The 23,647-nt window shown below is 48.9% G+C and overlaps 10 protein-coding genes across 10 annotated transcripts; 4 read left to right on the top strand and 6 right to left on the bottom strand.

Annotated features, from left to right (window-relative positions):
• Positions 1–1,215: 1,215 nt before the first annotated feature.
• Positions 1,216–2,380, top strand: BKA55DRAFT_517953 (NADP-dependent oxidoreductase domain-containing protein; the record flags this gene model as incomplete). Its single annotated transcript, XM_046188230.1, has 4 exons — positions 1,216–1,542; positions 1,598–1,783; positions 1,840–2,245; positions 2,301–2,380. 4 exons carry the CDS (start codon positions 1,216–1,218, stop codon positions 2,378–2,380), a joined length of 999 nt encoding a protein of 332 aa, XP_046046643.1.
• A 93-nt stretch (positions 2,381–2,473) lies between these two features.
• BKA55DRAFT_576557 (uncharacterized protein) lies at positions 2,474–4,130 on the bottom strand. Its single transcript, XM_046193493.1, has 3 exons — positions 3,730–4,130; positions 3,132–3,613; positions 2,474–3,077 (listed from the first exon to the last, which is right to left on the bottom strand). The coding sequence occupies exons 1-3, from the start codon at positions 3,952–3,954 to the stop codon at positions 2,882–2,884; spliced, it is 903 nt and encodes a 300-aa protein (XP_046046642.1). The 5' UTR covers positions 3,955–4,130; the 3' UTR covers positions 2,474–2,881.
• Positions 4,131–4,335: 205 nt separating this feature from the next.
• BKA55DRAFT_576554 (FYVE zinc finger-domain-containing protein) lies at positions 4,336–6,801 on the top strand. The gene is made up of 2 exons (XM_046193492.1): positions 4,336–4,756; positions 4,812–6,801. Exons 1-2 carry the CDS (start codon positions 4,481–4,483, stop codon positions 6,573–6,575), a joined length of 2,040 nt encoding a protein of 679 aa, XP_046046641.1. The 5' UTR covers positions 4,336–4,480; the 3' UTR covers positions 6,576–6,801.
• Positions 6,802–6,970: 169 nt separating this feature from the next.
• BKA55DRAFT_113104 (uncharacterized protein) lies at positions 6,971–10,102 on the bottom strand. Its single transcript, XM_046184734.1, has 3 exons — positions 9,603–10,102; positions 7,865–9,545; positions 6,971–7,813 (listed from the first exon to the last, which is right to left on the bottom strand). Exons 1-3 carry the CDS (start codon positions 9,720–9,722, stop codon positions 7,197–7,199), a joined length of 2,418 nt encoding a protein of 805 aa, XP_046046640.1. The 5' UTR covers positions 9,723–10,102; the 3' UTR covers positions 6,971–7,196.
• Positions 10,103–11,364: 1,262 nt separating this feature from the next.
• BKA55DRAFT_517913 (uncharacterized protein) lies at positions 11,365–12,666 on the top strand (the record flags this gene model as incomplete). Its single annotated transcript, XM_046188224.1, has 1 exon — positions 11,365–12,666. One exon carries the CDS (start codon positions 11,365–11,367, stop codon positions 12,664–12,666), a length of 1,302 nt encoding a protein of 433 aa, XP_046046639.1.
• A 66-nt stretch (positions 12,667–12,732) lies between these two features.
• On the bottom strand, positions 12,733–13,319 carry BKA55DRAFT_596476 (acyl-CoA N-acyltransferase; the record flags this gene model as incomplete). Its single annotated transcript, XM_046195952.1, has 2 exons — positions 12,733–13,227; positions 13,305–13,319. The coding sequence occupies 2 exons, from the start codon at positions 13,317–13,319 to the stop codon at positions 12,733–12,735; spliced, it is 510 nt and encodes a 169-aa protein (XP_046046638.1).
• Positions 13,320–14,052: 733 nt separating this feature from the next.
• On the bottom strand, positions 14,053–15,666 carry BKA55DRAFT_693362 (major facilitator superfamily domain-containing protein; the record flags this gene model as incomplete). The annotated part of the gene is made up of 3 exons (XM_046199903.1): positions 14,053–15,059; positions 15,114–15,398; positions 15,462–15,666. The coding sequence occupies 3 exons, from the start codon at positions 15,664–15,666 to the stop codon at positions 14,053–14,055; spliced, it is 1,497 nt and encodes a 498-aa protein (XP_046046637.1).
• A 1,624-nt stretch (positions 15,667–17,290) lies between these two features.
• Positions 17,291–18,462, top strand: BKA55DRAFT_113053 (S-adenosyl-L-methionine-dependent methyltransferase). The gene is made up of 2 exons (XM_046184733.1): positions 17,291–18,160; positions 18,212–18,462. The coding sequence occupies exons 1-2, from the start codon at positions 17,500–17,502 to the stop codon at positions 18,385–18,387; spliced, it is 837 nt and encodes a 278-aa protein (XP_046046636.1). The 5' UTR covers positions 17,291–17,499; the 3' UTR covers positions 18,388–18,462.
• A 74-nt stretch (positions 18,463–18,536) lies between these two features.
• On the bottom strand, positions 18,537–19,939 carry BKA55DRAFT_542413 (major facilitator superfamily domain-containing protein; the record flags this gene model as incomplete). The annotated part of the gene is made up of 2 exons (XM_046190483.1): positions 18,537–19,732; positions 19,783–19,939. 2 exons carry the CDS (start codon positions 19,937–19,939, stop codon positions 18,537–18,539), a joined length of 1,353 nt encoding a protein of 450 aa, XP_046046635.1.
• Positions 19,940–20,363: 424 nt separating this feature from the next.
• BKA55DRAFT_113027 (uncharacterized protein) lies at positions 20,364–22,213 on the bottom strand. The gene is made up of 6 exons (XM_046184732.1): positions 22,018–22,213; positions 21,938–21,963; positions 21,847–21,890; positions 21,500–21,799; positions 20,980–21,449; positions 20,364–20,925 (listed from the first exon to the last, which is right to left on the bottom strand). The coding sequence occupies exons 1-6, from the start codon at positions 22,132–22,134 to the stop codon at positions 20,722–20,724; spliced, it is 1,161 nt and encodes a 386-aa protein (XP_046046634.1). The 5' UTR covers positions 22,135–22,213; the 3' UTR covers positions 20,364–20,721.
• Between the last annotated feature and the right edge of the window lie 1,434 nt (positions 22,214–23,647).

The following is a 23,647-nucleotide window of genomic DNA, read 5'->3' as shown; positions in this document are numbered from 1 at the left end:
ATAGCAAGTGGTACTTATGATGGCTAAAAAATCTTTCTGGTTGAGAAGTTGGATTGTTTACACTGAAGGGAGACCATCATGAGTCGTCCCTTAAGATCCGGGAAATGCGCAATAGAGTCTCCAACCTTTATCATGATTGTATCATATCTTTATAATTTGTTAGCCAGAAGCTCCTGAAGTCTCGATTCTCTGACATAACGCGGATGAGTTTGTTCTGAACATCCATTAGCTCGTAAAGCACATCCAACAGATATACAAACATCCCCCCTTTTTACCATGCTCTCTCAGCTTCTCAACATGGTCGTTACCCCTCATGACAAGTTTGACAGACACTCACCACAAAATACCAACTAACGTTAGCATTGGATTCCACTAAGCACGCCTTCTCCATATTCCCACTAGAAACCCCAAGAGCTAGGTAGGTACAGCCGTGCCAATGATACACGAGAATCACCTGTTAGTAGTGGCATTTTAGCATTGACTCGGGGTAACTAGACCGAAAGCTTGCACCCCACGAGCAAAAAAAAGTCGCTGATATCATTCTCAGGCGCATCCGCATCGCAACAACAGGAGCGCTACGGAGTACACGCAGCGCTAGCAAATGCGGGCTTTTTTAGCCCCTTCAACGGGGCAATGACGACTTTTGACGTGGGGCAGTAAATTGCCCCGCGGCGTCTTTGGTTTGGTTTCGTCTGGTGATAGGCACGGCAGTTTGCGGCTGGTGTTTTTGCACAGTAGAAGCTTCTCGATCGATGCCTTGATTAGCGAATCAGTCTCTCTAAACGCCCTTCGGAGCTGCCCATTTAGGTATCATGAGTACCTTTTTAGTGCAACAAGTCATACCTGTTACAGCTATCGTAGATGAGGAGTTGGTGGTGGGGGAGGGAGCCGTCACCACCAGGGTTCTCGATGCGCGAGACATGGCATTGGAGAGGATCAAGATGTAAATGTGGATATCTATGGCGATAGCAAGTAGCATGAGTAACCAAATGGGTCCTCATCTGCTGTCATAACGCGTCCACGTTTATTACATTACATTACCTTACCTTACTCTTGCGTCTCTGGCGGTTGTTGCAGCTACGCAATTCTTCTTATAAACCCCTCCACCTCTCCTCTCCTCTCCCAGGTTGATATTTCTCTCTTTTCTCTCTCCCTATTCTCACACATACACAACCCTCTCACATACCACCCTCACCCAAAAACACAATCGCAATCATGTCTTTCGGTCGAACTGTCACCCTCAACTCGGGCCACAAGATGCCCCAGATCGGCTACGGCACCTGGCAGGCTGCCCCCGGTGAGGTCGGCAACGGTGTCTACGAGGCCCTCAAGGCCGGCTACCGCCACCTCGATCTTGCCAAGATCTACCAGAACCAGCGTGAGGTTGGTGAGGGTATCAAGAAGGCCCTCAACGACGTCCCCGGCCTCAAGCGTGAGGACATCTTCATCACCGGCAAGCTCTGGAACAACAAGCACCGCCCTGAGGAGGTTCCCGGTGCTCTCGACGACTCCCTTGAGGAGCTTGGTCTTGACTACCTTGACGTGAGTTGAAGCTGCATCCACTCGTTTCCACACACAGCTAACCATATATGAACAGCTCTGGCTGATCCACTGGCCCGTCGCCTTCAAGAACGGCCCCGAGCTCTTCCCTCTCAAGGCCGACGATAAGAACAAGACCGAGCTTGACCAGGGCGTCAGTCTGTCTCAGACCTGGGAGGCTGTTACCAAGCTGCCCAAGGAGAAGGTCCGCTCCATTGGTGTCTCCAACTTCTCCATTGAGATGGTAAGCTTCTACAATGCTTCAATCCGACTTTTGAACACATAACTAACCCCCACTAGCTCGAGACCATCATTAAGGACACCGGTGTCACCCCCGCCATCAACCAAGTCGAGCGCCACCCTCGTCTTCCTCAGCCCGAGCTTGTCAAGTACCAGAAGGAGAAGGGTATCTACCTGACTGCCTACTCTGCCTTCGGCAACAACTCATGGGGCGAGCCTCTCCTCATCAACACCCCCGAGGTCAAGGCCATCGCTGAGCGCCTCAGCAAGTCCAAGGGCAAGGAGGTCACCCCCGCCCAGGTTATCCTCGCCTGGTCCACCCTCGACAACCACATCGTCATTCCCAAGTCCGTTACTCCCGCTCGCATTCGCAGCAACTTCGAGGAGGTTGAGATCGACGAGGAGGCTATCAAGGAGCTTGAGAAGTTCGGCGAGAAGCCCCAGCGTTTCAACATTCCCAAGACCTGTAAGTCTCAATCCACAAGACCCCAAATACTTGAATTTTTGCTAACATCCTTCAGACTCTCCTGACTGGGACATTGATGTTTTTGGCGATGAGAAGGAGAAGACCGCTACCCACAAGGTTGTTCTTAAGCTGTAGAGGCTTTCATGATACCAAGTTATGATGCATGACGACATAGAATAGATCAGTCAAAAAGTCGAGCGGAAGAAAACTCGACCATAGAAAAAAATACAAAAATTAATGATCATCATTCCTACATATTGTATGTACAGCGCTGACACTGACAACTGCCGAGCGAATCATCGCGTTTCGTTTTGTTTGGACATCAACTGCCGATGTGTCTCGGGATTGACTATCCACATGTCTGAGTAATTTCAAAGATTTGTAAACACGACAATCTAGAATGAATACTATGTCTCCAACAAATAATACCGCACCTCGCCTGGTAAATTGTTCTGCAACTGCTGTTTCCATACCAAATAAGGCTATGGCAGTGTCTTCCCCATCTACAATACGTAGTCAAAATGTTCCAAACCATATATGCACCTTATCCCAAATAAATATTGTATACATCGTAGTGTTCTCCGTATCTTGCGCCATCGCATAGTAGATATTGCCTGCTGTATGTGTTGTCGGTATCTAGGCGCCGACGCTGAAGCCGAATGAACCGTCAAAGACGTCGAGTTTCTTGACGTCGGTGCCTCCGCGGAGGGCTAGCAGAACGTCCATCGCAGGGACTTTGTTTGCAGGGTAAAACAGAAGCAGATTGTCCATGTCTTCGTCTGTGAGGCCGCACATCTCGTCCCACTTGTAGGTATCGCTAACTTTGGACATCCTATTATCGGCATTGTCAGTGTAGTCCGTGTGCAAAGGGATTGATGAAACTGACCAAAGCATTCGCTTGGGTCCATCCTCAGGTTTAGGGGCCATCTTTCTTAATCTGAGTCGTAGTTCACCGATAGTCTCGATGGCATTACCGGCATTCTTGGGTAGCTGCTTGGCGATAAACTGCCGAATAGCTGCCGCCAACCTGGGTCCTTTGCCGTTGGTGCTGACCATAATCTGGAGGGGACCATCGCGATGGATACTGCCGAAATAGAAATCGCATTCAGGTGGTACGTCGGCGATGTTGGCGGGAACCCTTCTCTCCTTGCAAAGCTTCCAAATGACGGTCGAGGCGGCAGGGTCGTCGATAGCGACCAGAACCATGCTGGCTCCGTCTAAATCTTCGGGTTCGAATAATCGGTCGACGTGGGCAACTTGACCTTCGCTAACTCGGTAGGCGACTTCATCGTTGAGGCCGGACTTGGGGCACACGACAGTGACGTTGGCATCGGCGTTGAGGCAGTTTAGGATTCGGCCAGCAGCGACCTAAAGAGTATTGTCAGGTAAAATGAATCATTGATTGTACGGTAGTTCGTGATTGATGAGCGCTTCAGACATCAAAGTCTCGAGGCTCGGCGCATGTGATGATGATTCAGACATACCTCACCACCGCCGACAACAAGCACTTTCTTGTGCTTGATTTGCCATGCTAAAATCAAACTGCCTCCAGGCTGCACAGGAGGATAAGTCTTTGCCATTGCGACTGGAGCAGAGGAAGAAGAAGCAGAAGCAGAAGAAGATTCAGAGGAGGGAGTAGATGAGGCGGGAGGAGATGCCGGAGATGCCAGCGCCGGCTGGGCTGATACTGGCTTCTGAATGGGGGTCATTTTTCCCCATCAACTAAAGCCAGGGACGGTAAAGGTGACAAAAGGTTGATTCTTATCGGAGCTGCAGGGGTTGTGATAAGACACGATGGGTCTTAGGGAGCAAGAAAACTTCTGACGCTTAACTAAGGCGTCAAAAATGATTGATCTATAGACCTACCGATTTCGACCAAACTTACCCAAGTATTTTTATCGCTTAAGATAACAGTCCTGAGTTTTCTTGCTCCCTATGGACGGGGAACGGGAGGAAGCGAATAAGAGCTAACCTTATTTGGCATGGTATGACGCACGCTATAAGTGTACTTGGTTCACCGCCTTTGGAGCTCCGAGTCAAAGGTACCTCTTTATCTGGCTGGCATGAGCACCAAGCCACTGGGAGCAGTACCTTGCCAGGCTATCCTGTATCCCCTCAATCCACCATCTTACTTCCAACATCCCCCCGCGGTGCAGCTCAAGATAGAGCTCGACCAACTACGGTCGCACTCTTTCTATCTTTGATTTTGTCTTCTAATTTCGAAATTTCTGAATCATGTCGGGCCGCAAATTGGGCGGCGGCCGTGTCCTAGGCAGCGGCAGGGGCCTTGCTCCCCCGACACCTCCGGTTACGAATGCGCCTCGAGTAGCAAGTCCATTAGCAGCGTCCGAAAGCAGCATCTCGATAGCTTCATCGTCAATATCCCCGCCCGTTAGTGGTATCTCACCAGATCTCCCGGGCCAGGACATCGGAAATAGCATCAGCGTTGGTGCTCAAGGGAAGGGCCCTGCTGATGGCGCACTTGTCTGCCCAATATGCAACGAAGAGATGGTAAACTATGCTGACATCGGATTTGAATGCTGGTTATTAACTACAATTCCCTTAGTTGACCCTTCTCCAACTAAATCGACATATCGACGACAACCACCAAGAATTACCAGAAGAGGAGCAGGATGAGGTCAAGACGTGGTTTGACAAGCAGGTTCTTAAGGCCAAACGATTTCAGCCTCTGTCCCTCATCAACCAAAAACTACGCGGTCTCGATGTCTTTGAATCAAACGAATCGCTCCCTGTTGCCGCGCCATCCATTGCTGCTGGAAAGAACCCTCTCGAAGGCCCTATTGACCCTGACGAACTAATCACACGACATCATTGGCAACGGTCTACAAGCTACGATCTTTGCACAGATCCGACATGCGGAAGAAGTCTGGGTCCTTTAAATGGAAGCATAAACTGCCGACATTGTGGACGATTATTCTGTGAGGAACATACCATGTACCAAATGAAATTAAGTCGAAGCGCAAAACACGAACCGGTTCGAGGCTACTGGGCACGAGTATGCGAGACATGCTTTAAATCAAGAGAAGGATACAACGATCACCAGGGTGTATTGACGGACCACACTAACGCATTCGTGGAAATAAGAAGAAAAAAGGTCGAGCGCCAGAATCTAGAAATCTCGCGGCTCGAAAAAAGATTAACAAAACTCACAAAGCTATTAGCGAACCCTCCCGAAAAGCTTACACAATCCAATGGCTCCTTACTAGGCCCAGTCACATCACTAGCAGGACAAAAGAACCCTCGGAAGCTCATCGAGCAATCTGTTGTTACTTGGGAAGAAGATGCTACCGTCTCGAAATGCCCCTTTTGCCAGCAGGAATTTGGCTCTTGGACGTTTAGAAGGCACCATTGCCGTATATGTGGCCGTGTGGTTTGTGGAGACCCGCAAACAGGATGCTCTTCTGAAGTTGGTCTTAATGTGTCGAGCGAAACTAATGGAGCGATAAGAGCGCCTCCGGGGACCGAAAAGCCCCTATCAGTAGCCGGTGATGGGCAAGTTGGGATAGACATTCGGATGTGTCGTGATTGCAAGCACACAATTTTCTCTGCCCGGGACTTTACAGCTTCATTACAGCACAAACCAGCCGATCAACGAGCATACGAAACCTTGAGGCAGTTCGAACGTGGAATCCAGCAACTTCTACCATCTTTTCATCGAGCTTTGCTGAATTTACAACCGGAGAAAAAGGAGAGCGGAGAAATTGATCTTAACAAGCCGCCTCCTACACATGCACAAATTCAAGAAGCCGCCAAAATTCGCAAGCGCCTGGTTGATAGCTTTGGAAAATATGGCACTGCTGCGAAGCGCCTGCGAGACCTTCCAACCGAGAGCGCAACACAACGGCGTCTTCAAATGGCGATATATACATACGCTAGTGGCTTCCTTCACACAAATATGCTTCCTCTAAAGAGCCTCCCTCAGCTGCTCCGCTCACGCTCATCTGCGTCATCTTCTACAGCAGTCTCAACTTCACGACTTCTCGCTTCACATCACCACTCCGGATCGAGTTTACGACACTCAGAGCTAGCTGAGGAGACATCGTCGCAAGCACCTAGTGAAGGAAGTACGGTTGTCAGTCAGCTCGAGGCGGAGGAAAAGGAGCTTCGCGAGCGACTCGTTGTCTTGGAAGAGCAGCGTTTCATGGTTGAAGCTATGGTCAAGACCGCCCAGGGTTCAAGACGGTTTGAGGAAGTCAGCGCACTGTCAAGAAACGTAGACGAGCTTGACGCTGAGATCAGGGTCTTGAGGAACAAAGTTGGGGGTGTAGAGGAGAGATGGGAAGGGGTATATCGCAACGGCGTCGCATAAACATGCCATTAGATTATCGGAAACATCGCCCTGGGTATTTGAGCTGAACTGGACAAGTCAGCTGCTTGGTTGTATATATCGCATGGCATTGCATGGCGTTTGGAGTTTTGAATTGGGCGACACAGGAGTGTTACCCAGAACGGCACATAAAGTCTGCCCCAGTCTCTCATCACATAACTTATATTCACCAAAGTGAAAAGCACGCCCTTCAATAAATACTCTTCATGTCATATGTTATACACCATTACTCGTCAAGAAAGCTACCTAGCCAACTATCTCCTCCCCTCTCCTCTTTTATGCTCACTCCTTCTCGTCCAAAAATAAAGGTATAAATAATCGTCCAATCTTCGGTTCTCGTAGACAAAACGATAATGTGACAAAAAGCTTGAAACAGTAATGGAGATATAAACAGAAAGGGGTGGAGCCCATGCCAGTAAGTAAGAAAACGCCCATCGTTCTAATTCACCACGAGCAGCGGTGCTTTTCGGGCTCAGCGGGTATCAAAAGCACCGTGTACAAATAAACACAGAATCGTACAGAAAGTGTAGTCGTTACAGTCTGCAATAAGCACAAACCGCTGTGTGCTGTGCAGTCGAAGAATCCAAGAAGAAGCGCTCAGCATCAGTGCACGACGCCTTCGACGCCGCCGAGGAAGCGTCTCACACGGTTGATTTCGAGCTCCTCGTGTTCGCTTTCCACAGCTTTGAGTAGACCGTCAATAACAGCGTCCACCTCGTCTTCTTGAACTCCCGTGCACAGCGCCACCACACGACGGTACTTGACTTCAACATCGCGACTCCGTCCTTTTAGGGCGTGGACCATCTTTCGAGTCATATCGCGGCGTCCCTCGACGGCACGAATACGCGCACGGAGAACCGCTGCTGAAGGGAGGAGACCCTCACCACCAAAGCCGCCGCCCGAGGTATCATCAGCGGCTTCGAGCATAGCCGATAGCTCTGTTTCCCATGAAGATGAGGGGTTGGGCTGTGATGCTCTAGACTGTTCCTGCATAAGACGGACTTGCTCGTCTTCACGTGCGTGTGACAGATTGGCGACCTTTTGCCTAGCTAATTGTTGCTTCTTCAGTGTCGCGCTCAAATGCTCGAAAGTTCGTCGGGCTTCGCCCAGTTGTGTTGACGTAGTGCGGAGAGTGGTATGAAGAGTGTCGAGAGAAGCTTGTTTAGCCTTCATCTCAGTTTGGAAAGCGGAGCCTGTTTCTGATAATAGGTGAGAGATGGCTGTTCTTGTTAGCAATGAACCAGTGGATCCTCGAGTTGTGGTCAACTTACAGGCTACTATCTCATCACTGCTCTCACGGCTGCGTTGATTTGTCCCTGTCGCACCATTCTTATCCACACTGGCTTCGCCGTTCGTTTTGTCCTCAACATTCTCACTACCAATGCCAAAGTCAAGGGGGCGCAAACCAACACGGTTGGCGATGTTCGGATCGGCGCCGACCTCTAATAGTTGTGAAATGATACTGCGATTTCCGATTCGTGATGCAATGTTCAGGGCGGTGTCGCCAACGCTATCTTGAGCATTGACTATCTCACTCATGAAGCGAGCGATTCCCATTTTTGGGTGGCCCGACTGCGAGCCGCTGGGCCCATTCCCGTTGGTAGCCTGGCTGTTAGGTGCACTGCCCTGCCTTACAACCCACTCCAGAAGGCTTTCGAGGTAATATCGGCTTGCAGCGTTGCGTCCCTTGACAGCGCTCGTTACCGCAATATGATGAAGCACCGTCCGTCCCTTGTGGTCTCGTGCCTCTATGGTGCTTCCCAAAACCTCTAGGAGGTCAGGAAACGAGTTATGATCCTGTGAATTTGTGACTAAACATGCCCTCATCAGGGCTGTTTCGCCGGAAGCATTTACGCGGGACGGGGAAGCGCCAGCAGCGATGAGAGCACGGAGTAGAGGCATACGGGCGAGTGTAGCAGCCCAATGAAGAGCAGTATGGCTTTGCAAGTCGATAGGCATATCCAATTCCTTCGGGGTGTAACTTCGGAGCATATCGTGCTTTGTAGGATCGGTGCCAGGAGCTTCCAGAAACAAGCTCATCAACATGTTTCGCTTCATCTCAACCTCTGGTGACATCTCGTAAGGGAGAGGCGCCAGGGGCCCACTGCCCTCGTCCACCGGCGAGCCATCCTGCATAGTATTTTGGGTGTAGATAAAGGACTCGTTTGGTTCTGTTGGTGATCCAGGGAAGGCCGCTGCATACATATCCATATTTTGTCCGTATCCGCTAAAGCTATCGCCTGGCGTCATGGTCACTCGTTGACGTTTTCGGGGAGGCTCTGTCTCATTAATCTGAACTGAGTTGTTAATCTGTTGCGTCGAGTATGCTGAATCAACTTGTTGTCCATAATCAGAAGCAAAGCTCTGTTGAGAGTTGCTAGGGAAATCGTCTCCGTTCTGCATGGATGCTTGGCGGCTAAAGGAGGGCGCTCTCGAAGGGCCATTACGGCTTCGAGGGCCTGGTGAATCGAAGCGAGCTTTGCTGATGGCGGCGACGGCATGTGAAGCAGTAGTCGAGATATTCTTGAAAAATGTCCCACTTAGACCGTTAGGTCTTCCGTCCGTACTTTGATTATACAACCGTTTCCTCTGTGCGGCCATAGCTTGTTCCTTGGTTGGCGTATTAAAATCACCTCGACCAGCAACACCTCCATCCTGACCCATGTCGTAGGTCAAGAGTGGTCGCAAAAGCTCCTCGACTCCGTATTGACGGCAAACTTGGACACCTCGATCGAATTTTATCCAAGTACCTTGATACTTTCCATAACCGCCTTGAACCTTTTCATGCTCGCCCGTCTGGATTTCTTTCTCGAGAATCTTGGTGCGCTTCCCCTTATCTACTCCGGCAACTTTTAGGATCTGGGTCGCATTGAGCCATGAGTCGTTGCGACGGCGCATCACGGCGACATTGTTAACCTCCATCTCGTATACATCCACGCCAGAATATGATGCCTATATCAGACGATTGTTAGTAGAGGGAGAGTAGTGTAGTTCATGGGCATTGTATACCGAGTAGATGGTGGCTCCTTCAGAATCGCCATTGTAACCTCGGAAGGAGTTACCCACACCAGAATGCGATTGTTGGCTCATGCTGAATGACTGTTGAGATGATTGCGATGCTGACGGCATCTCGTATTAAAGGTGATTACTCGTAGCGTGATATTAATACGTTTTCAGTCGAGTGGATTTTTCGAGGTGGATTGATGAAAGGCGTAATAGCATCACAGCACCAATGAGTACCACAAGAACGAGTCGAACGGGTATGTACAATCGGTAGGGAGACGCGCAAAGTTTGAAACAAGAGGTCGAAGTGGCAGGCCAGTATGATAGGATACAGTATTTCAAAAGTGCCGTACGAGGCTAAAGGCAGTTATCCGGGATCGCCCATGCGCTTCGTCGTCGAGTTTCTGTCGTTTTGTGCGCTTAAAAACTGGGTGGTTGCAGAATGAAGATGGAGTTGAGACGAAATGAGTAGCTCGAGATAGTGCAGTGGGCGGGCCAGGGCGGAGTTGTGCAAGTGATTGGAAGTGAGTTGCAGGTGAACCAGCCCAGGGTCTCAGGTACCTGGAAGATGCCCCAGAGACGAGCGGGGAGTGTGCTGAGAACCAATGCTTTAGCGGGTTTTGCGTAATGAGCCGCCTGTAGCTCAGTTGGTCCGGTGAAGACCTCCACTGTAGCTGCTTTCAATTAAACTCGTGTAAGAGAGCGAGGTGAGGATGAAAGCAGAGAAGAGATGAAGATTGCAGGTGTGATTGCAGAGCAAAGTTGCCCAGAAGATGCTAATGCAGGTTACTTCTGCATCTGATAAAGAGGGATAAATTGGCTTCGGTGGAGGCAATTAATGTACCATCGTCAACGGTACTAAGCTTATGCACGTCAAAGTGACTTGTTAGTTTGTGCTCACTTGCAGCAAATTCCCGATCCCTCGGCTGACGAGCGTGAACGGGAAGAGAAAAAAGATGCGTTCAATTAATCGAGACGTGTCCGTTTCGTGCTCGGTCGCGCCCTTGGACGTGTCTCGCGCGTAAAGCGCGTAAAGGCCGTGAACGCACGAGCCAAGCCTCGCGAAGTTTGAGGTACTCATCTTGAGGCCCGCTAACATTGTAACTTGGCCTGCTGCAGTGACCATGCCTTTGTTGTTTCCGAGCAGGCCATTGGATGGATCAAAATTGTGCAAGTAACACGAAGCTCAGGGCCATTTATTCTCAGGCCACGCGCGGATTCTCGAGGCCACTAATGCAACCACTTGTTGATGGCCGTCATAACTTGGCCTCTCTTTGTTTTATGCATAGCACAACAGGTACTCCCTTGAATGTGAAATGCATAGATCTCCAGCTACATTCGCACTGTTGAAACACAGTTATACAATGCCATCAATGACGTGGGGTGCATTTTGCAAGCTCTTATTGTTCCAGCACAAGTATCTCCAGGCGACTTCTCACCCCTGCCATCATGATGGTTCACTGATATGACTGAGACACATCACCTTCTGCCTCCAGTCCATGACTTTGGAGTAAATCAGATAGTTGCAGATATATCAGATCCAGTTCACTGTTCCTTTCTATCTGCTATAATTGTTCGTGCTCTTGAGCACCTGAACCCACTGCCCGAAGATCTACCGTAGAAATGAAAATTATACCATTGTAGACATTTGAATGCTTCGAGATCCTTTTCAATATGCAATCTTGAGCATTTGTAATTGCCAATTAAAACTCTTTCACAGGCCTTTAGCCTCTCCTCCACTCTCTTTGTCCCTTATACAGTCGCCATAATGCCTCGTCCTCATTCCACAATTCCCGCCCATCTCCCTCCTCTTCACCTTTATCGACACATCCTTCGCGAAACATCATATCTCCCTCCAGCAATACGTCCAGAGGTTACGCACCGCATTCGCACACGATTTCGAAGCCATCGAAAATATGATCGTCTCCAAAACAAGCACCGTGCCAGTGCGGCCAATCTTCTGCGCAGATTAAGAGCAGCAAACAGTGGCAAGCAATCGCGGATGTCAGACTTAATAATGGACGCATTTGGCAGAACAGGGGCCCGAAGACGAAGGCTACTTTCGAACTATATACAAACCGAACCTCCCAGCAACTCGGATGCTTTGGAAGCCTTGATCCAAGGAGTTGAAGCGGATAAGAAACCTCCAGAAACGACCGAGCCTAAAGGAACTAAATTGCAACATGAACCAGCCGAAACAGTGATAGAAAGTCAACCCTCTACGAATTCTCCGGAGGACACTAGCGATACGCCAAGCAATGGAGAAGAAACAATACCAAAAGCGCCCCTAGTAAGAAAAGGACCAAACCCTCTTCAGCCAGCATTCTATGAGAAATGGAATACCGAGAAACTCCGAAAGCTCCTCCGCAGTCAGAGGGAGTTGCAGAATTCAGCAAGACTATCTTGGCCTAAAACCGATATCAAGAGTCTTAATCCCGACCAAGCGGTTCCTCCCCAAACCATCTGGGGAAAGCCAACACCCCAAAATATATATCAAGCCAAGCGAGCAAGCTTCTGGAAGCGCATTTCTTCCAAAGCGATGCCACCGCTTGGAAAAGATGAATGGGATCTTCTTGGCCGTCTCAGCAGTGGCGCTCAACAGGAAGATCAGTGGAAGGTCCCAGAAAGACGGCCTGCTGCGAAGCCCTCACGTGGTGCTACTACTAAGCCTGATGCCTGGGATTGGGAGGGATATGCTTCTCGGCCGGCCTACCAGGTTGAGCGTCAGAGTCCGCTATCCGTTTATGCTTTGGTTGGACGGGATAAGGAAAAGCATCCATATCAGCCAAAGTTCGACCATCAGGAATTGTCGCCCAGGTGGTTTAAGCGTGCTTATCAACGAGTCTGGCATTTCACCCCGAAGATGGACCCAAATTCAAAGCCAGGCAGGCCCAAGTTCATATGGGGTGCTTTGACTAATCCTGCGGTTCCTCCTACAAAAGCGCAACTCGCTATCTTCGAGGGCGTCAATAGCAAGGGTGAAGAGTCAAAACCCTTCTCCCAGACTCAAAAGGCGCCAGAGTCACGATCAAAGACTGCGATCAAACCTCTCAGAACGCCGAAATCATAGACATCACATTTCATACGGCCTCCGTGCTCATGAACGTTGAACTTGTTTTCTTTTCCATTGGGTCTATCAATCCGTCAAATTGGCCAGCTTGTTCAGGCCCTCGCCATCTACTCGCATACCGACCCAGTCGTTCATAGCGTATGCACCAAGGCTCTCGTAGAATTTGATGCTGGGCTCGTTCCACTTGAGCACTACCCAATCGAGTCGAGCACCATCAATGGCAAGGACTTGCTTAGCCAGAGTGCTCAACAACTTCTTGCCGTATCCCTTGCCACGCGCCGATTCTCGCACGTACAGGTCCTCTAAGTAGATACCTGCACGCGAGCGCCATGTGCTGTAGTTGTAGAAGTACAATGCCATGCCGGCGGCTTCACCTTCGGGAGTAAAGAGGAGAAGGCATCGAGCGGGCTTCGTTGGTGAGATAGGCTCCGTGGCTGGGATAACGGAGGCGTCGATGTTAGGGGAGTCCGAGGGTGCGAACGCGACTGTGGCCTGAATGCTTTCAACGGTCGCCTTGTTGGCATCAGGCTCCTTCTCGTAATCGGCGAGCTCCTGGATGAGCTGCAGAATTATGGGAGCGTCTGCAGAGAGCTTAAGTTAGCGCCATGGCGACTCTCTAGAAGCATGTTGGAGCTTACCCTCCCTTCGGGCATGTCGAATTGTGGCCATTGTAAACGTATGGTAGGTGATGACTGTACAGAAACTTCAAGATACCCTCTATGAGAATTGTATTTATACTTCAATCAACCAGAAGAGCTAAAAACAGTAGAAAGTTTGGTTGACTTGGGCGCAGTTGACGCCTTGTTAGTGGGGTTTTGTTTTACGTGAAGGGCGTGTGTATGGAGGGGCAGTAGTAGAAGCTGGGCGGAATTGGGTTTAGCGAAGGATCCCACCCGTTGGTGTAAGTCAATCTTCTATCCACCTGCATCCTTTATTACCACTCTGTAGAGGCACAAAGTGAACATCGTTAAAGAGTTTTCTTTTTTTTTTTTTCATGGATAGTTACAGGAACTGCTCTTGAATTCCAGAGTTGTGAAATTAACCTGACCGCATTGTCTACGGCCAGCGTCTAATCCGATGTGATGCACTACAGAGGGGGGTCACGAAGAATTAAAAGCAATACCGCCGAGCCTCCATGTTCCCCAGAGGCAGTGTTGACTTGTACATGAATGCATCGAAATGGAGGACTTTATCCCTGAGGACCAATCGATCAGAAGCGGCTCAGAGTCAGATTCAAAACAGAATCACCAACGGGATAGCACAGGTAATGAACAAACAGTACGCTAGAAAGCTCTTTGGATCATTCGTGATTCATCAACATTACGCAAAATAATTACTCAGGGTATGTATCCAACTTTTGTGTACCAGCCACATGTACAACTCTATCTACAGCAGATATCTGTATGTCGGCGCATTATCGCCCAGCTCGGCCTTCTCCTCGTTGGTGAGTTCGGTCTGTGGTGGGTTCGCATCTCTCTTCTTGTTCTCGTATAGGATCACGGCAGCGTATGAAAGACAGGCGATGATCGACAGGATGGTGAATGCAATGCAGATGGAGTAACCCGGGATGAACTTCGGTGCATCCTTGGCCAAGAAGGAATACACGGCGATAATACCACCAATGTTTCCGAAACCAACCTGCCATGCGCTGCCAATGCTTCGTCTCCTGTGGCCTCCGAGGTTCATGTTGAACCAGCAAACAATGATGGGCATAGCAGTGTATGCGCCCATGGTGACGAGGAATAGAGCACCATACTGAACAGAATGGTTGTTGTGGACGGAGAGGAGTATTGCAAAACCGGCGATGGCGACGAGGATGGCGAAAATAGCAAACGAGGCTCGGTGTCGAAGCTTGTCTGACGCAAATGCGATAGCAAGCGAGAAGCCAAAAGCAGCAGCCCAAGGAGGAACGCTATAAAGTTGTGTCTGAATGGGACTGTATCCGTATGTCTTGATGATACCAGGCGCAAAGTAGGCATAGCCGTATGCGGGCACAATAAGACCGAAGTACATGAAGCCACCAATGATGATCTTGTAGTCCTTGAGCACGTTGAGCGCATCGGCAAAGGTCGTCTTGCGCTCGGCGCCGGCGTGACCCTGGTCAATGCGTAGTCTTGCTGTGACGTAGTTCTTCTCTTCGCTGGTGAGCCACTTGGCCTGCTCAGGGAAATCGGGGAGCAGGAAATAGAAGAAGAAGCTAACGAGAACGGTAAGACCACCCTCAAGGATAAAGATCCAGCGCCAACCGGCGTAGCCACGCATACCGCTCATCTTACCGATGGCTGCAGCGAGAAGACCACCGAATGCGCCGGCGAGAGTGGTGCTGTTGAAGAAGAAAGAGTAGCGGCGCTGAGCTTCGTGTCGGCGATACCACATGCCGATCAAGTAGAAGGCTGCGTTTGGTGTAAGTCATATGTGCTATACCACAATACACTAGATCAACTTACCACCAGGGAACATGCCCGTCTCAAAAAGACCCAGGAAGAAGCGAGTCGCAATAAGACCGCTGTAGTTCTGGACCAGACCCTGGAGGAGGGTGGTAAGGCCGAAGAGGAACATGTTGAGACTGAGCCAGACATGGGGCTTAAAGCGCTTGAGAAGAATGTTGGAGGGGATCTCAAAGAGGACGTATGGCACGAAGAAGACGACGAGGGCGGTATTGTATTCTGTCTTTTCGAGGCCGAGTTCTTCAGAAAGGCCAAAAACGTCGGCATTAGCGATGTTTACACGATCTGTAAGTCATGGTATTAGCCGGTTATTTGCGATGCGACGCAACACATTGTGAGTATACGAACCCAGGAAAGCAAGCAAGTACATGATACACAAGAAAGGAATGACATGGAGATCAATCTTGGTCATGAGCTTGTTGTCAGTGGTACTCGACGGGCAAACCACCGTGGCGTCGTCTGTGTGAACGGCATCGCGAACGTTGGAGCGCTCAGGGTCGAGGGAAACGGGCGACTCGTTGCCTTCATCTTTTTCTGTGTGGTTGAGAGCCATTTCTGCTATCCGATGGCTTCTAGCAATTGTATACTGAGTTTGTGTGAAGACAACGCGGAGGAGAAGGAGAAAATTAGAGTGCTCTGCAGATCTTCCAACGTGGAAATGAGTTGCGGGCCGGCACCTATAAAGAAAGTTGAATGTCTCGGAGCATGTCCGCCTTTTTAAACCCTGGGTAGCACGACGAGTCACACCCTCTTCTCTCGGACAAGCTACCTAAGGTAATTTATCGCCATACCCAGCCAGTCAAGACGATCAAATTGTCAATCCTACAGTGGATCGTTGCATTGCAATGGGAAAGGGCCAGCCGAGGTCGGGGTAACGAGTTGCAAGGAGGACGATGCCTATCATGACGCTTAACCAGAGCAGATCCACAGACTCCATGCGGATGGGGGTTAGATCACCCCGCAGGGAACAAGGAGTTCGCCGGGCCCGGGCCATTTAACAGGCTAGACATGCTCTTGATTTACGGCCGAGTTGCGGAGCGAAAAGTCTAATGGATTGTTCGTTAATCCCGACTGTGGAGGAGCAAATGGACCGATGTCGCTTGTACATTCCAATATCGGAGATAATTCATCTTGATTGACAAATGTACGTTATCAATTGCTTTCATCTGAATATCCGTGATTCATATAAAGAGAAGAATGCTCCGGCTCTGATGTGAAGTTGAAAAACTTGGCTCTGATACGCCACAGCCGAGGAGCCGTCCTTGATGGTGGCGGCTCTGCAGTCTTGGTTGGAGAACAGGGGGCCCCATTGCAGTTACGGTACTGGAAAGTTACAACGCCTGTCACGAAACTCTGTTTGAATAATCAGTCGAGTCTTCACATTTCGGCTCTGGCGATTCCTTTGCTCACGTCTCAGTGGTGCTTTACCAACAAGATCTGGATGAAGCCTCAGAATGCAGATAGAGTATCAATGCAGGACAAAAGGACCAACAGCAAGCCACAATATGCAACTTTGTTTTGTAATCCCATCTGCTACTGTAATCAGAAACTGAAAAAGGAAGCTCATTGTTTCCCCTCACGGACCAAACCCCACGGGGAAGTCCACGAGGCAGGACCTCGGAAATATGGCCAGCGAATGGCAACTCTTTCCATCACTCCTTCGTACTGTGCTAAGCTGCTTGCGATCTTGAGTTTATTCCCTGCTTTAGGGTTTTGACGGAGGTGTTCCGCCTTTTTCTCCGCATCGTATTAATTGATGGCTTCCCGCTATTGGGGATCCGGAACGTTGCTCCCGGACAAGGAGAAGGGCTTGAAAGTGGAACAGTTGTTTCTGTGAGATTGTGATATCTTGACCTCCATCGTAACTTTGCAAATTGTTCTGTCCCTGTCCAAGTATTGAAACTTGGATTCAACCCTACCACGGCAGCTCTCAAGACTTTGTCCGCGGAAAGTCCGTCACATACCATAAACCAAAATTGGCAGTGATCTCCTATTTCCCTGTTAGAACAAACTCTAGAGCTACCACTCGGTATTGTAACAGAACAATAGACGTATTTTCTTGTCAATTGCTGTCGTTTATTTTTGGAGTTTGCTCATTGAACAACGTCGTGGCCTATTGGTCCGGAGTTGAGCATTCCCCCACTGAAGGTCACCGGAGTTGATGGGCCCACTACAGCTATGTCCGGCCTCAACTCCGGCAGGGATGACGAAAGAGTAGGGTAGGCACCGGAAAACAGCTTCACTTGCCTCCAGTGAATAAAACATATATAATTCTTTCTTTCGCAACAAAGTTTAGATATTTTAAGAACCTAGAATAGACACTTCAAGATTGATTCATCTTAGAAACGGAAAACCACCTGAACAAGCAATACTTAAACAAAGGATCATGGTATCAGGACACAACGATTACGGCCACGGCTATGCCGCTACCGAAGTGAGGCATCACGAATGGCGAACCGCCGAGAACAGCAGCCCCCATCTTATCCCAAAGCTGCAGGCCATTGTCAAAGAGAACCCAAAGATTAATCTCCTCGACGTGGGTGCTGGCTCTGGCACGATTTCTGCATCTTTGGCAAAGTACATGCCTGATGGTGAAATTACTGCCACCGACATATCCGATGAGATCCTTGTTCGAGCCAAGGAGTATGCCGATTCTCAGGGCGTCTCCAACATCAAGTTTCAGCAAGCCAACGTGTTCAAGTTACCTTTCCCAGACGCGGCATTTGATGTCACCCATGCGCATCAGGTCCTCTGTCATTTGGATGCACCGGTAGATGCCATCCGGGAAATGCTCCGAGTCACTAAACCAGGGGGCACACTTTCTCTGCGTGAGAGTGACATGCACATGTGGTGCATCTGGCCTGAACTTCCAGCCCTCCTCAAGTTTCATGAGCTTCAGGTCAAGAACATTGCCGGCAAGGGAGGACAAGACAAGGGAGGCCGTCAACTTCTTTCATGGGCCTTGAAAGCTGGGGTCCTCCGTCAAGACATTACCTTGAGCTTCGGGACGTGGTGCTATAGTGCACCCGGGGACAAGAAAGCATGGGGTAAGTCAGAAATCAGTCAACATACTGAACAATTACACTAACGCGTTACAGGATCAGCCATGAAGGATCGCTCACTGACTGGCTTCGCGCGCGACAAGGCTATCGAGATGGGTAATGCGACTGGTGATGAGTTGGATGAGATGGCAAAAGCATGGGAGGAGTGGATTGAGACGGATGATGCTTCGCTTGGTATCATGAATGGTGAAGCATTGATCACCAAGAGATAGAAGAAGAAGACGGATTGAAGACCTGATGGCAATTATAGAATTAAAAGTCATTGACTGGATGAACAAGCACCATTTTAGAACACCAAATCCCTGACCATAGCCCTTTTCTCTATTCCTGGACTGCCAACGTGAAATCTCAGTACTTGCAATTACAATATCAGTCTTGCACATTTTTCGAGTCCTTTCTTCCCAACAGAATTGGCGATCTTGCACATAGGTGCCCACGCTCCAAGAATTGCCGTGACGCCAGTGCAAAGGATCATCGGACCATATTTGGTCGCATACCCAAGGCTATCACCACTCGCCAACGAACTTCCTGCTGAGATGAGCGCACCACTGAGAGGCCCGGCAACAATGAAGCCTAGACCACGGCCTCCAAGTAGCATACCGAATACCAAGGATGTATCGATTGATTCATTTGTCCCCTTGACTTCTTGCAGAGCTCCTGACCATGTCGCACTGAACCCTCCGGCAAAGAAGCCGTAGAGAATCACAAAGACCACCATCGTGCTGATATGACGATCCAAACCCCACAGGAGGAACACTGGAAGTGCACTTCCCAAAGAGGAGACAAGGATGACTTTGGCACCAGACATCTTGTCGCCTAACATTCCATGGATAAGAGATCCAGGCACGGAGGCAAGCGAAAAGAGCGCCAGCAAGATCGGTCCTGTGACAGATGAAAGTCCAATTGCTGTGGCATAACTAGCCAAGTAAGTGCTTGGCATCAGATATCCCAATGACTGTACAATAATGCCGAACTGAAGCATCCAGAATGAAGCATATCCAAAGAAAGCAAAGCTGATAGGACGCGGCCTTGAATCACGACTGACTTCAACTCGAGGCTTCAGAAAGAAGAGCGTTGGTAAAGTCATAACAACTGATGCCACTGCCCAAGACAGTAAGGTTGCTTTGAGCCCGAATCGCTGGAGTAAGATGTTGAAGAGGAACGGCATAGCGACACCAACACTTGATTTTCCAGCCCACATAACTCCGTAGGCAAAACCTTTTCGTTTGACAAACCATTCGTCCATGTAGAGTGAAATTGGACTGAAAAGCAAGCTACACCCAATAGCGTAAAGAACACCCTGGGTAGCGATGAGGCCAGCAACGTTACCGACGAAAGCTGAAGTTATTAAGCTGATTATGGTGATAGCTAGGCCAAGAGGACCGCACCACTTCCGAAGACGGGGGAAGCGATTTAGAGCGATGAAGGCCAGAGGCATCATGAGATACATGATTCCTGTCTGAGATGCGCCAATGGACGCGATAGCGCTTGGGGAGGCCTTGAGGCTGGTATGAGCGGTGTAGTACTCTTGAAAGATTCCAAATGAAACCGAGTAACCTAAGGGCAAGTCAGATGTGGTTCTAATGGCTGGAAGGTCGGATACTGACCCCATATAGGCGCTTGGGCAATTGTACAGCAAGCCAGGGCTGTATAAGCCCCTCGACCTCGATCTGTTGGTGGAAGCGCATCGATAGATGAAAGTTCTGCCTCACCCTCGTCAGTAGGGCGAATACTCGCCAACTCAAGAGAAGTTATAGTGGTCATGATTAATTTGTATATTCATTGAAGACGATTGAAATCTCTGCCAAGCCTTACGATATATATATATATATATAATACAAGAGAGAAAAATGAGTCAATTCCTTAGATCTCGGTGAAGAGACTTCTTTCCTCTTTGGGAAGCTCAAGTGTATTTATAGCAGATGAAGTCATGGTTCAACGTGACTATGCCCAGTCTAGCCAATTGGACTCACGATGGTTCCGACATCGCAACTTTGGATCGATTTGTGATAAGGGGAATAACTTCGTTTTCTTCATGTTGAAAAGTGGCATGGTTTTGGAGGAAAGAAAGAAGGACTTGGTTGGAATGACATGATCAGACATGAGTTTCCAGGAGGTCTAGGGCTCTTGTAAATTTCAAACGATATCTCCAAAAAATCGACAACATTTCTGGATTTCAGTGCTTGAAATTGGTTACTGATAAACTATATAGCTATCTTTTCTGCAAGTGAAACATGAAAATGATGGTTTTGTAAGATAGGAGATCTAAACAGTCTTGCCCTGGCTCATGTCAAGTTCCCATGCAAGTATCATTTTGTGTTATTCCCTAGTTAGATTATATGGCAGCGGAATTGGAGGGTGTGTTGCGATTATGGTAGGATACAATTGATCAATTTTGCGCTGTGAATACTTCCTTAAACTTCAATACACTTCAACAGTGCCGGACACACGCTCCCAGCCTCACAAACATCACCTACAGATACATATAACTCTCTCCAGCATGCTCTTATAAAGCACCCAGCAGCTTTTGTTCCTAATCCCCAGCTTTAAAACCCACCATTAGGGTGGATAAGAACTTTCGTATATCCGTCAATTCGCTTGTCAAACTTCTCATAGGCCACTTCAGCTTCTTCAATATTGATCTCATGCGAGACAACAAAGCTGGGCTTAGCTCGACCAGAAATAATGAGATCTCGGAGATATCTATTGTAAGACTTGACATTGCATTGTCCGGTGCCGATAGTAAGTCCCTAATTCAATCTTAAAATCTCCTTCAATTAGCGAGACAGTATAGGGAATCATACCTTTTCAAATAGCTTGCCGAAGCTGAGGCTGATCATACCCTTCGCTGAAGCCTCATCAGAAGCACCAGGATCACTAGGGACGTAAAGACCAGGAATTCCCAGACCACCACATGCTCTAGTCACCCGAATCATATTTTCCAACACAATATTGGGCTGCTCAGTATCACCGCTCTTGCTGACAGCCTGGTAGCCGACAGCATCAACAGATCGATCAACCTCTTCCCCATCGTTAGCCTTGATAATCATGTCAACAGCATCTCCCTTTGAGAAGTCAATTGGTGTGCAGCCAATCTTCTCGGCGGCTTGAAGACGCTCGGGAACCCGGTCAACGACGAATACTCGGGATGCGCCACGGAGAACAGCGGAGTAAGCGGCCATGAGACCGACGGGGCCGGCACCAAAGACGGCGACGCTCTCGCCTGATCGGAAACCAGAAATTTCAACGCCGTGCCATCCAGTGGGGAAGATATCTGCGCAAGCTCAATAAAAGATACAAGAGATAGAAAGTGGATATGCTCACCGGCCAGAAGAATAAAATCAGCCTCATGCTCCTTACCAGCAGGGAGCTTGAGGGCGTTGAAGTCTGCATAGGGAACGCGGATATACTGAGCCTGGCCTCCTCGATAAGGACCCATGGCGACATAGCCATAAGCGCCTCCGGCAAATCCGGGGTTGACGCCAGTGCAGAAAGCAGTTCTGCCCTCTTCACAGTTACGACATCGGCCATCAGCGACGTTGAAGGGCATGACGACTCGGTCTCCTTTCTTTAGCAGCGTGACACCTTCACCAAGCTGTTCTACAATACCCATGTTCTCATGACCTGGGATGTTAGCAAGGAGATGGATGATGTAAGAATAGTAATCGTACCAAAGGTAATGCCGGGTTCTGCTGCTGTTCGGCCTTCATACATGCTATAATTTGTAAGTATAACTTTTTGTTTACATATTGTTCTCCTTACTGTAAGTCTGAACCACAGATAGCAGCCTGAACAATTATTAGCCCTTGCGATATATATACAGAGAGATTTGGAAATCTTACAGTCGTAACCTTGACAATAACGTCGTCAGGATGCTCCAGCTTAGGGAGTTCGATATCCTGGACCTTGACCTTGTAGGGGCCTTGGTAGTTGACAGCCTTCATAGTTTGCGAAGTCATGATGAATAGTGATGCGAGTGTATATGGCAACTCTAGAGTATCGAAGAAGAAAGATGAATAGTATTTAAGTTTAAATACATGATTATTTATACCCCGCGTTTCCAAGCATCACAGCCACGTTCTCTTGCCATGATTACCCCAGGCCGGGACTTGCTCGGGATTCTTACCGTCATCGTCTAACGTTTGTTGCCTCTTCGAGATACCTCAATGGTAGGTTGATGCGGGGAAGCCAAGCCAGAATAACCTACCATTCTCGTCAATCTGAGGTAGAAAACGGCCCCACTCCTTGGGTGGGATACATCATATCCGTACCCCATTGTTGAGGTTAATAAGCTGCGAGTTCAGATGGTCTGGTATGAGCCCTTGAGTGGTATCACTTTGCGAATGAAGCATCACTTTTGGCGAATCTCAGCCCATTTATAATAAACCACTTTGCTCTCCCTGTTCAAAGAATGCTTCTCGGGTACTCCCACTCAAAAGGTGGATGTAAGAGCGAGTAGTGGGGAGGACACCAGTCGGCGGAAATGGCCTAATCAAGCGACTCAGAATGTTGACTTTACCAACGACCAAATAAGGAAGATCTCCCCGCGGAGCACCCAACTACATGGTTTTCGAGAGAGAGGGAGAGAATAGCTTTTGGTGTTCGGAAAGAAGACCAGAAAATAGTAAACCACTACAGATACTAAGTCCCCAGAAGTAGGTTCGCTCCCTTTTATACCTGACATGGCCCGTATCCATAGCATTGGTATCTCCCTCGTAATGAGGGAGGGTGATGCTGAGATTGCGAATAGTCTAACACAATGCGATGATAGAACAGCCTTTCCATGCCAGGCTTGTATAGCAGAAGGAAATAAAAGAAATGTGACAATATGGGAAAACAACCTACAGAAAGCATGACGATTAAAATTTTAATTTTTCTGGTTCTAATCCATGTTTTGCCCATAATCTTGTTCTAGTTGGTACTCGATACACCACTTACACAAGGCCAATGATACATGCCGACAGAGTGATACGAAACACCCCTTCAACGGGTTGCTGGGCCTGGCAAATGGCTGAGATTGATTAGGACTTGTCTCATACCTACTTCGCTGGATGAGAAAATTGTTCACCTTGACCAGTGGGTCGGCCCAGCAGGGTAGAATTCTGGAAACTGGGTGTAAATCGAGACAAGATCACAAGTCAATAACGTCGAGTTCTTTTTTCGCATTGTAAATGGTGTAAGTCACATGGCGCTGGACACCTGTGGCGATTGAGAAACCCGAATTAATTAAATCGCAGTGAGTTGTGAGACACCCATACTTCAACAACATGCAGCCACCTGCAGGTAATGCCGCCATAAAATCGTATAAAGATGGCGCTTTATGATAGAGGTCAAGAGGCTTCTAGAAACTCGAAGACAAAAGCGACAGCAACGTTACGCAAAAGATTGCAGCGAAGACAGGGCACAGCAGGTATGGCTTTCATTGAATGGCGTTCCGGCGTTGGACGACTCCCTTGGATGTCTCACCACCAT

The sequence above is a fragment of the Fusarium redolens genome (genome assembly GCF_020744475.1).
Source record: "Fusarium redolens strain MPI-CAGE-AT-0023 chromosome Unknown BKA55scaffold_13, whole genome shotgun sequence".
Lineage (NCBI taxonomy): Eukaryota > Fungi > Ascomycota > Sordariomycetes > Hypocreales > Nectriaceae > Fusarium > Fusarium redolens.
Note: the sequence above shows the minus strand (reverse complement) of the source record. Positions and strands in the feature narration are given on the sequence as shown.